This window comes from Salvelinus fontinalis, chromosome 20 (assembly GCF_029448725.1).
Source record: "Salvelinus fontinalis isolate EN_2023a chromosome 20, ASM2944872v1, whole genome shotgun sequence".
NCBI classification, from domain to species: Eukaryota; Metazoa; Chordata; class Actinopteri; order Salmoniformes; family Salmonidae; genus Salvelinus; species Salvelinus fontinalis.
In genome coordinates, this window is record NC_074684.1 from 29,979,060 (window position 1) to 29,989,506 (window position 10,447).

Here is a 10,447-nt window from a genome sequence, read left to right on the forward strand (position 1 = left end):
GGCACAAAAAACAAAAATTACATATTTCTACCAATTTGGAAATGATCAAATATTGTATAACATGTCTAAAATCTGTTAAAATAAAACAAAATCTTAAAAGCAATGACCCTCACTGACTGATCCCTACTGAACATTATTTTAAAAAAATCAATATACTTCAAAGAAACTTCCAAAAACAAATTCCAAATGTGTTCGCTGAAGCAGACTTGATGAAAATGTATTTAGCACATTTCTAAAAGGTGTATACCGTTATATACTGTAACGTTTCGTGGGAACTTGATGCTCATATATGGACAGACGGACACTGTTAGCCCCCATAATTCCCTGATACAGTCCTGACCTAAGTCCAATAGCTTGTTTAAAGAACCATGGACTGACATTGTTTCCGTCTAGCTGTTGCAGTGTTGTTTATCCAAAGTTCCACTGTCTGTTGTTGTCGATGTCCGCTGATGTGATGGAGGACAGCAGTAGTAGTACATGCCTGTGTTGCAGTGGTCCGTGACTGTGACGACTGGCTACGGGGCCATCAGAGGTTGGCTGACCATGCTGAGGGTAAACAAATACACAGAGGTCAGGGTTGGAAGGTTTCAACCTAGTCTTCCCTATAGGGATTACTTACTTACCGTTTCCTCCTCCCCTTAGACAGGTCCCAAAATGTTCTCAATCTGTTCCACTCTTCCTGTCATGTCAGCTAGTGAGAAGAGTAAAGGCAATTCTTTTTCATGGTAAAACATTAGGATTAAGCTAACAACTTGAATAAAAGGTTAATAAACAGTTACATCTGGAAAAACTCATTTGTAACCTTCTTTTTTCATATACATATATATATATATTTTTACAATTGATCTACAACATCAGATTATCCAGTTTACAAAGTAGCATTTGCTTCCACAAATCTAAACCACATAATGTCATGGTAGATCATGCAACCCAGCCCATCAATCATAAAGGCATTCAAGATAACCCATGAATTACTTTGAAGGAGGCATACCACTGAGTCTTCAGCCTATATTGAGTGTTGCGGTCAGTTATTTTCCTACTGTGAACTAACAGAAAGGATATGTCTGGCAGTGATCTCCTGGAGGGCGGCCTGTGTCTGCATCTGGAAAGCCAGTCTGGCTTCACACTTACAAGGCTCCTCCACCACCACCACCACCTTCATCTCTTCATGTTGGGACAGAGCAATATGTCACGTTAGTGTTAAAGATTACATCATGTATGTACATACAGTTGAAGTCGGAAGTTGACATACAGGTTGGAGTCATTAAAACTCGTTTTTCAACCACTCCACAAATTTCTTATTAATATAGTTTTGACAAGTGGGTTAGGACATCTACTTTGTACATGACACAAGTCCTTTTTCCAACAATTGTTTACAGACAGATTATTTCACTATCACAATTCCAGTGGGTCAGACGTTTACGTACACTAAGTTGACTGTGCCTTTAAATAGATGGCATCATGAAGTAGGACAATTATATTGATATATTGAAGCAACATCTCAAGACATCAGTCAGGAAGTTAAAGCTTGGTCGCAAATGGGTCTTCCAAATGGACAATGACCTCAAGCATACTTCCAAAGTTGTCGCAAAATGGCTTAAGGACAACAAAGTCAAGGTATTGGAGTGGCCATCACAAAGCCCTGACCTCAATCCTATAGAAAATTTGTGAGCAGAACTGAAAAAATTGTGTGCGAGCAAGGAGGACTACAAACCTTACTCAGTTACACCAGCTCTGTCAAAAGGAATGGGCCAAAATTCACCCAACTTATTGTGGGAAGCTTGTGGAAGTCTACCTGAAACGTTTGACCCAAGTTAAACAATTTAAAGGCAATGCTACCAAATACTAATTGAGTGCATGTAAACATTTGACCCACTGGGAATGTGATGAAAGAAATAAGCTGAAATAAATATTTTTCTTTACTATTATTCTGACATTTCAAATTCTTAAAATAAAGTGGTGATCCTAACTGACCTAAAACAGGGAATTTTTACTCATTAAATCTCAGGAATTGTGAAAAAACTGAGGTTAAATGTATTTGGCTAAGGTGTATGTAAACTTCCAACTTCAACTGTACAGTAGATAACACCACACAGGAGGAGCCTCTCACTCAATACCTCCCAACTAATGTTGTTATACTGTTGAGTTCCATATACTAGTTGGGCTTGCAATTTTTCTTCTACAGACCAGGGTTGTATTCAGTAGAGTACATCGTAGAAAAAGGTGTTTTGCACTGGAAAATAAATGTGTTCTTATTGGACTAGATCAGGTAGTGCCTGGAACATTTTCTCCCTACTAAACATGACCATGTATAAGTACTTTACCTAGGTTCAACTGATCCTCTTTAATAGTAGTAGACATAACCAAAAACTAATCCCTTACCTATCCTGGTTTTGCGCTCATGTTCTCTAGTAGGCAAGACAGACAGCACAGAGTTTGGTGCCATTTGCATGGCCATGACAGGAACACAATGCTATGACAACGTTGAAGCAACCTAGCGAGTGTTACAAAGTGTTCGGCAAATGGAAAACCAACGGTGTATCAAGTAGTAATATTGATTGTGCACCAGTTGGATTTTAAAAGCTGAATGAAGACTTATCATGCATGTGCTGCTTATAAGAAAACGAACAAATTAGAGACCTTCTGTGATCACCATCCATAACGGGTCGAGCATCTGAGCATACTCAATATAAAGTTCAAATGATATAAAGGAGGCATATTTAGAATACAACCACAGTTAGCCCACTGACTCTTACGTTTCAGAGTACATGTTTTCTGGTCCAGGTTCAAGATATAGCCCTTCCGACACTTGCAGTGATGGGACGCGTTGCTGCTGACACATATGTGCTCACAGTCGTGTCCCATGGCACAGGGGTCCACACCTGGAATAAGCCGGGGTTAATGGAAGGCGCTGACAAGCTAGCAGCATGGGTAAAATTTCATAGGCTGGCATCATATTTGGAACTGTTATAGTTTGTATGCATAAGGATTCTGTCTAAGTCAAGGTGATCTGGGGTAGTACTCTGAAGAAGCCATACTATCAAACATACTTACCTCACTGTATGTAATGATGGTCATTTATAAATCATTTATTCAATTTCATTCCTGGGTGGCAATTTGATAGAAACGCTCATTTCAAAGTGAAGATACCATAACAAACTTAAGTAGGATAACATGTTTTAAGTATATATACACATTTTGTCATAGCCTGTTTGATGAAATTGTGGATGCAAAGGACACTTGTATTATCTGAGTTCCAGTGGCAATATTTGCAAGCTTCAAAAAGCTGTATGGAAGTATATGTTGACATAGTGCCAGCTATTCACTGTAACTGGAAAGCTGTTGGACCATACACCTTCAATGCAACTCAGCCAAGGTCCTTTGCAAACATAGTGGGGAGGTTTACGTGTCTGACTCTGGGAACATGTTTTCTTGTCCGTGTTCAAGAGATACCCCTCCCGACACTCGCAGTGATAGGAGTTGTTGCTGCTGCTGCTAACACACATGTCCTCACAGTCGTGTCCCATGTCACAGGGGTCCCAACCTGGAATAAGTCGGGGTTAAGTGAAGCCGCCATCAAGCTACACAAAGCAGCCTGGGTACAATTTCATAGGCTGATAAGTTTGGAATGGTTATAGCTTGTATGCATTCAAAAGTGATCTGAAGAAGCCATATTATCAAACATACTTACCATATATAAACACTGGTTGTTTATAAACAATTTATAATCTAATTTCTCTAAGAAAATGTCGTTCTGTATATAGTATAAATAGCATAACAAGTATAGATACCAAAGCAAACTAAACTAAGAGACATTTTTGAGCATATGCATGTAAGTGCAGAAGGTATACACATTTTTCCATAGCCTGTTTGATGAAATTGTAGACGCAAAAGACTGTTTGTGGTATTGTCTGAGTTCCAAGCTTCAAAAAGGTGTATGGAAGTATATCAATAGACTATTGAAATAAGGTCAGCTATACACTGAAGGCCACCTAATGTGACTGGAAAGCTGGTGGACCATACACCAACTCAGTCAAGGTCCATTGCAAACATAGAAGGGGGAATGTTAACATAAAAAATAAATACATTTTAAAAACAATATTAAAATGTACACAACATTCAAGTTTAAATAAATATTAGAATGTTATGAAAAAAAGTCAATTTACTATTCAAAATGACTGAAGGTTTTAGAACAGTATTCTGATCATTTTAAACAAAGCAGTACGATTGACAGATTCAAAGCGATCTCTGTGTGGCATGATGCTTTGATTTCTCCTTGGTCAATCATTAATGAGCAGTTACCTCTTCGATCACCTTGCACTTGAAGGACCATCCTGTCTGTTACTAAAAGTGAGGAACCATACCTGACTCTGTTCACTAGAGACCAAGATTGGCCAAAACTCTTGGGGCAGGTTTCCCAGACCCAGATTAACCCTAGTCCTGGACTAAGAGGCCCTTTCAATAGAGATTCTCCATTAAAATAGATTTTTAATCTGGGACTAGGTTTAATCTAAATGTGGGGAACCAGCCCAGAGTAGACCAAATGGCCAAACTACTTTCCAATTGAGCTCGAATCTAGTACCAGGGTATATAAACCTTTAATCCATGTGAGGTCTGTTTTTTCTCTTTACCATTTGGTCACCGTATAAATTTACACTTGAATAGCAAACCTAAGGATTCAAAATTAAGTGCTAAAGAGAAAACAGATTAAACCACCCCTGTAGACGGTACACGGTCCCTACACATTCTCAGACTAAAACCAAGGTTTAAGGTTTAGACTAGTCTCCTCCTCCTCCACCCTGCTCAGTCATACCACACAGGGTCTCCCTGAATTTGGAGGTGAGCTTCTCGATGACGCCGTAGGTCTCCACGTAGAACACGTGGTCTTCCAGAGGGTTGCTGGCCATCAGCCGCAAAGAGGTCATGTCGGCTCGGTCCACCCCCACCGCGTAGATCTCGATGCCGGACCCCCGGGCAGCCGCTGACACCTCCTCCACCTGGTCCTGAGGACGCCCGTCTGTCACGATGATGGCCACCTTGGCGATGTTCTTCGACTTTGGCCGGGCGCCTGACTCTTCGGTGAAGGCCTCGGTCATGGCCGACTTGATGGCCAGGCCAGTCATGGTGCCGGCGGCGAGGGGCTCGATGCGGGTGATAGCCTGCTTCATGTTGGGCTTGTTCAGGTGAGCCTTGAGCAGGAACTCGATCTTGACCGTGCTGGCATAGTTGACCACGGCCACACGGGTGGCTTCTGGTCCCACGTCCAAGGTGTCGACCATGTCGGCCAGGAAGATCTTGACCTTCTCAAACTCGCCGGGGCGCACGCTGCGGGAGCTGTCGATGATGAAGACCAGGTCCAGGGGACGGCTCCTGCACGAATTGTCAGTCGCTGGTGGCAAACCAGAAGCATTGCAGCTCTTAACAAGATGGCCATATGTTCACACTGAAAAGCCCAGTTTATGTCATACAAACTCATTCCATTGACACACACACACGTAGCCCTAGTTTGTGGATTGAAAAGCGACATACATTAATTCATATTAGTGTCCATGAACAAAGGTGAAACAATTCAGCTACACAAAAAAAAGGCATTTCTCATTGGTTGTTTGGGGGATGCACAACTCTGGTTTCTTGAGAGTTAAAGGATGAAAGAGGGGTTCGCAAGGCCATGAGTTGTGCATCATTTCAGTTAGACGGTTTAGAGGTTAGTTATTACAGTATATTATGCCTTTCATCGAGCCATACTGTATCCTTTCACCTCTCTTAACTGTTCTTCTTCTTAACTGTTCTCCCAACTGATGCAGAAGTTTAATTGTTACCAGTATCCTTCTTTAATCATACTGTTGTCAAAACTGATTTGTTTTTTCCCAGAATAAGTTTTTTTTTTTTTTTATCCTTCTAATGCAGTGAAGAGTATTTAAATGTATATCCAGTGATTCATAGTTTTTTTGTTCCAAATTATAATCTACGGAGAACAAGAAAGTAATTTTTGACTTGTCCCGGAATGCTTCACCCAAGTATTGTATTGTGTTTTGTCATTATTAGATTGCAAATAACATAAATTCTGGCTGGTTGATTATGTGATGAAATTATCAATGAGAATGGTTGATTATGTTACAGTAGTCCTGTGCTATTATAAAATAAAAAGGCAGAGCTGACCTGGACAACTATGGATTGAATTGGTTGGGTTGGAAGGGAAACCTGGCTTCTACCTGTCTCCACACTGGTGGTGGTGATGACGACGCCGCTTTGGGTACTGACAGGTAGTGTTGGCGGCACGGGGGTGGTGGTCACCTCCAGTGGCAAGGTGGTCATCACCGGTTGCAATGTAGTCACTGATGGTAGAGTTGGAACTGTGGTGGGTAGGTACACCACAGGGGTCGTTGGCACTGTAGTAGGTTTAGGCTGTACCAGAGGTAAAATTTGTGGACATTTACCTTTGAATTTGTGGTGGTGGCTCACTGGTGGGAAAAAAACTTTAAACAGGTGGTGGTGAACTACTGGAGGTGAAAGATCTTGGTATAGGTTGTACACCACCGGTGGCGCTCGCCCTTTGAATCTGTGTTGGTAAGGTCTTAAGTGGACAGAGGGTCTGGGGTAAGCCACGAGTGGAGATAGAGGGCCAGGTTGTTGGTAAACCACGGGCAGGTGGATCCCTGGTGGCTGGTGGTGGTAGTGATAGCCTCTATGCCTGTAGGCACTGGCGTGAACTAGGGGCCACCAGAGGAGGAGAGGAGGAGCGATAGAGCAAATTAGTTAGTCAGCAAATGGGAAAGCTGTGAGTCTTTATGAATGATAGTTATGGTTTCAATGCGAGTTTGTATAAATTATAGTTATGGGTGTGTTGATGTGAGAATGAACTCCGCTTGCTTTAAGAGTTAGCATGAGAATACTGATTAGTTGTTGAAGCATGAGTGACATTTGAGCTGGTAGCCGCTTGGCTCGTTTCAAACAAGCATAGAGGAATATCGCACTTATAAAATGTTATAAATTTAAACTTACATATGCATTTAGTCTTGTAGCACATATAGATTTGACAAACATGTCTGTCCTATAAATTTGGATGTCATTGTTTAGCCAATAAAGCAAAATCAAGTATAATTTGTCAATTTTTAAATTGTAAGTAAAAAAAAAGTCAATGTAAATCTATAATGAGTTATTGCCCTGTTGAACTGCATGCACATGGAATGCATATGTCCAAGTACCTTAGTACATGTATTAGCATTTCCACATAGCAGACTAGGGTTGCAATATTCTGGTAGATTTCCCAAAAGGAATCTCCAACCAGGATTTCTGGAAAACCAGGTTAAAAGTTACTGGAATTTTGCAAACTATAGCAGACCGAATTATCTACAATACAAGGAGTGGCTATAATAAAACCAATTGTTCCGTGCACATTTTACGCGATTTTTACGCGCGGACACTTGGTAGGTTCCCAATGAGGAGAAGCATGCAATTATCGGATTAATCTCTCGTGGACAGACTACGAGTAGTTGGCACGAGATTTTGATCGGATTAGACAAATTATTGAATTCAAGATGCGCTTTTCAATTTTGGCGGAAAATGTACTTGGCAAAACAATCAAGTGATATTCAGTGTGTATGTATCATGACACAAAACACAAATACAAATAGAAAGGTGTACCGACACCTTTCTCTGAAAACCTACCTGAAGGAGCGAGCGTCCGCAGCGGTGGAAGGGCAATATTTCTACGTTGTGCATAACTTTGAGCAGTAACCTGTTGTGGATCGAATCCATTCAAACGGTACGTTCCGTATACATCAGACACAAAGAGGAAAAGGCAGTAGACGAGACTCCCGAATAAAGACTTCATTGTACCAATGTTTTCTTCTCACGTCCGTTCAAGTTCTTGCTGGCTTACCCAGTCCGCACAAATGTCTGAAACTCGAATGTTTAGGAGAGGGACTTGGAGGGCCAATTTGAAGACCACTGACCAAAGCACGTGTGTAATTATTGTCCAATCCAGATGCAAGAGCACAAATACACCATGACAGCGCAATACACAAGGGGTGGAACAGTGGCAAAGGTACCCCACGGACAAACAGAATAATATTAGTCTGAGGAGAGATTAAATAGCATTAATACAACAAAAATAATTCTAAACACACCTTTACTTTACAAAGTTAAACAGATGTATTTTTTCTTCATAATAAGCAGGAGTAATATTCTTAGATCAGAATGACAGCGCAAAAGAGCGCATTTCCCCCCTCCCCAAACCAAACACAATTTTGGAAGGGTCGGCGATTTGGAGGATCCTTGAATGTCCCTACCCCCATTTCAAATGAATTGTTTTCAGGAGGTCAAACCAATAATCACTAAGCTATTTGATTTTTAATTTTAAGACCTCTTGAAGTATCTAAAAAATATACAGTACCAGTCAAAAGTTTGGACACACCTACTCACCTGGCACATGAATACTACTCACCTGGCACATCAATGCGAGCTGTGGCAAGAAGGTTTGCTGTGTCTGTGCACATTTGTGGCCTGCTGGAGGTCATTTTGCAGGGCTCTGGCAGTGCTCCTCCTGCTCAAAGGCGGAGGTAGCGGGCCTGCTGCTGGGTTGTTGCCCTCCTACGGCCTCCTCCACGTCTCCTGATGTACTGGCCTGTCTCCTGGTAGCGCCTCCATGCTCTGGACACTACGCTGACAGACACAGCAAACATTCTTGCCACAGCTCGCATTGATGTGCCATCCTGGATGAGCTGCACTACCTGAGCCACTTGTGTGGGTTGTAGACTCCGTCTCATGCTACCACTAGAGTGAGAGCACCGCCAGCATTCAAAAGTGACCAAAACATCAGCCAGGAAGCATAGGAACTGAGAAGTGGTCTGTGGTCACCACCTGCAGAATCACTCCTTTATTGGGGGTGTCTTGCTAATTGCCTATAATTTCCACCTTTTGTTTATTCCATTTGCACAACAGCATGTGAAATGTATTGTCAATCAGTGTTGCTTCCTAAGTGGACAGTTTGATTTCACAGAAGTGTGATTGACTTGGAGTTACATGATGTTGTTTAAGTGTTCCCTTTATTTTTTTGAGCAGTGTATATATATCTATACAGTAAAAATGTCAAACTGTTTTTACTGTATTATATATATATATATATATACACTGCTCAAAAAAATAAAGGGAACACTTAAATAACACAATGTAACTCCAAGTCAATCACACTTCTGTGAAATCAAACTGTCCACTTAGGAAGCAACACTGATTGACAATAAATTTCACATGCTGTTGTGCAAATGGAATAGACAAAAGGTGGAAATTATAGGCAATTAGCAAGACACCCCCCAAAACAGGAGTGATTCTGCAGGTGGTGACCACAGACCACTTCTCAGTTCCTATGCTTCCTGGCTGATGTTTTGGTCACTTTTGAATGCTGGCGGTGCTCTCACTCTAGTGGTAGCATGAGACGGAGTCTACAACCCACACAAGTGGCTCAGGTAGTGCAGTTCATCCAGGATGGCACATCAATGCGAACTGTGGCAAAAAGGTTTGCTGTGTCTGTCAGCGTAGTGTCCAGAGCATGCAGGCGCTACCAGGAGACAGGCCAGTACATCAGGAGACGTGGAGGAAGCCGTAGGAGGGCAACAACCCAGCAGCAGGACCGCTACCTCCGCCTTTGTGCAAGGAGGTGCACTGCCAGCGCCCTGCAAAATGACCTCCAGCAGGCCACAAATGTGCATGTGTCTGCTCAAACGGTCAGAAACAGACTCCATGAGGGTGGTATGAGGGCCCGACGTCCACAGTTGGGGGTTGTTCTTACAGCCCAACACCGTGCAGGACGTTTGGCATTTGCCAGAGAACACCAAGATTGGCAAATTCGCCACTGGCGCCCTGTGCTCTTCACAGATGAAAGCAGGTTCACACTGAGCACATGAGCACATGTGACAGACGTGACAGAGTCTGGAGACGCCGTGGAGAACGTTCTGCTGCCTGCAACATCCTCCAGCATGACCGGTTTGGCGATGGGTCAGTCATGGTGTGGGGTGGCATTTCTTTGTGGGGCCGCACAGCCCTCCATGTGCTCGCCAGAGGTAGCCTGACTGCCATTAGGTACCGAGATGAGATCCTCAGACCCATTGTGAGACCATATGCGGACACATGCACATTTGTGGCCTGCTGGAGGTCATTTTGCAGGGCTCTGGCAGTGCACCTCCTTGCACTAAGGCGGAGGTACCGGTCCTGCTGCTGGGTTGTTGCCCTCCTACGGCTTCCTCCACGTCTCCTGATGTACTGGCCTGTCTCCTGGTAGCGCCTGCATGCTCTGGACACTACGCTGACAGACACAGCAAACCTTTTTGCCACAGTTCGCATTGATGTGCCATCCTGGATGAACTGCACTACCTGAGCCACTTGTGTGGGTTGTAGACTCCGTCTCATGCTACCACTAGAGTGAGAGCACCGCCAACATTCAAAAGTGACC

At 42.8% G+C, this 10,447-nt stretch overlaps 1 protein-coding gene across 8 annotated transcripts; it reads right to left on the reverse strand.

Moving 5' to 3' along the window:
* Nucleotides 1-638: 638 nt before the first annotated feature.
* Nucleotides 639-8,370, reverse strand: matn3a (matrilin 3a). Of its 8 annotated transcripts, none has more exons than XM_055873161.1 (7): nucleotides 7,669-8,370; nucleotides 6,438-6,710; nucleotides 6,213-6,335; nucleotides 4,814-5,389; nucleotides 3,407-3,544; nucleotides 2,757-2,882; nucleotides 886-1,164 (listed from the first exon to the last, which is right to left on the reverse strand). In XM_055873161.1, exons 1-7 carry the CDS (start codon nucleotides 7,832-7,834, stop codon nucleotides 1,037-1,039), a joined length of 1,530 nt encoding a protein of 509 aa, XP_055729136.1. In that variant the 5' UTR covers nucleotides 7,835-8,370; the 3' UTR covers nucleotides 886-1,036. The 8 variants fall into 8 exon arrangements, with proteins under 8 accessions (XP_055729142.1, XP_055729136.1, XP_055729135.1 ...); XM_055873160.1 differs by having other exon boundaries at nucleotides 6,213-6,353; XM_055873159.1 differs by having other exon boundaries at nucleotides 887-1,164; nucleotides 6,213-6,710; nucleotides 7,669-8,369.
* Nucleotides 8,371-10,447: the final 2,077 nt, after the last annotated feature.

Coding starts and splice junctions, on each gene's coding strand:
- matn3a (XM_055873159.1), bottom strand. CDS start 7,834: ATGAAGTCTTTATTCGGGAGTCTCGTCTACTGCCTTTTCCTCTTTGTG. Junction 3,545..4,813: donor ATTCAGGGAGACCCTGTGTG/GTATGACTGAGC, acceptor GACTTATTCCAG/GTTGGGACCCCTGTGACATG. Junction 2,883..3,406: donor ATGTTCCCAGAGTCAGACAC/GTAAACCTCCCC, acceptor GGCTTATTCCAG/GTGTGGACCCCTGTGCCATG.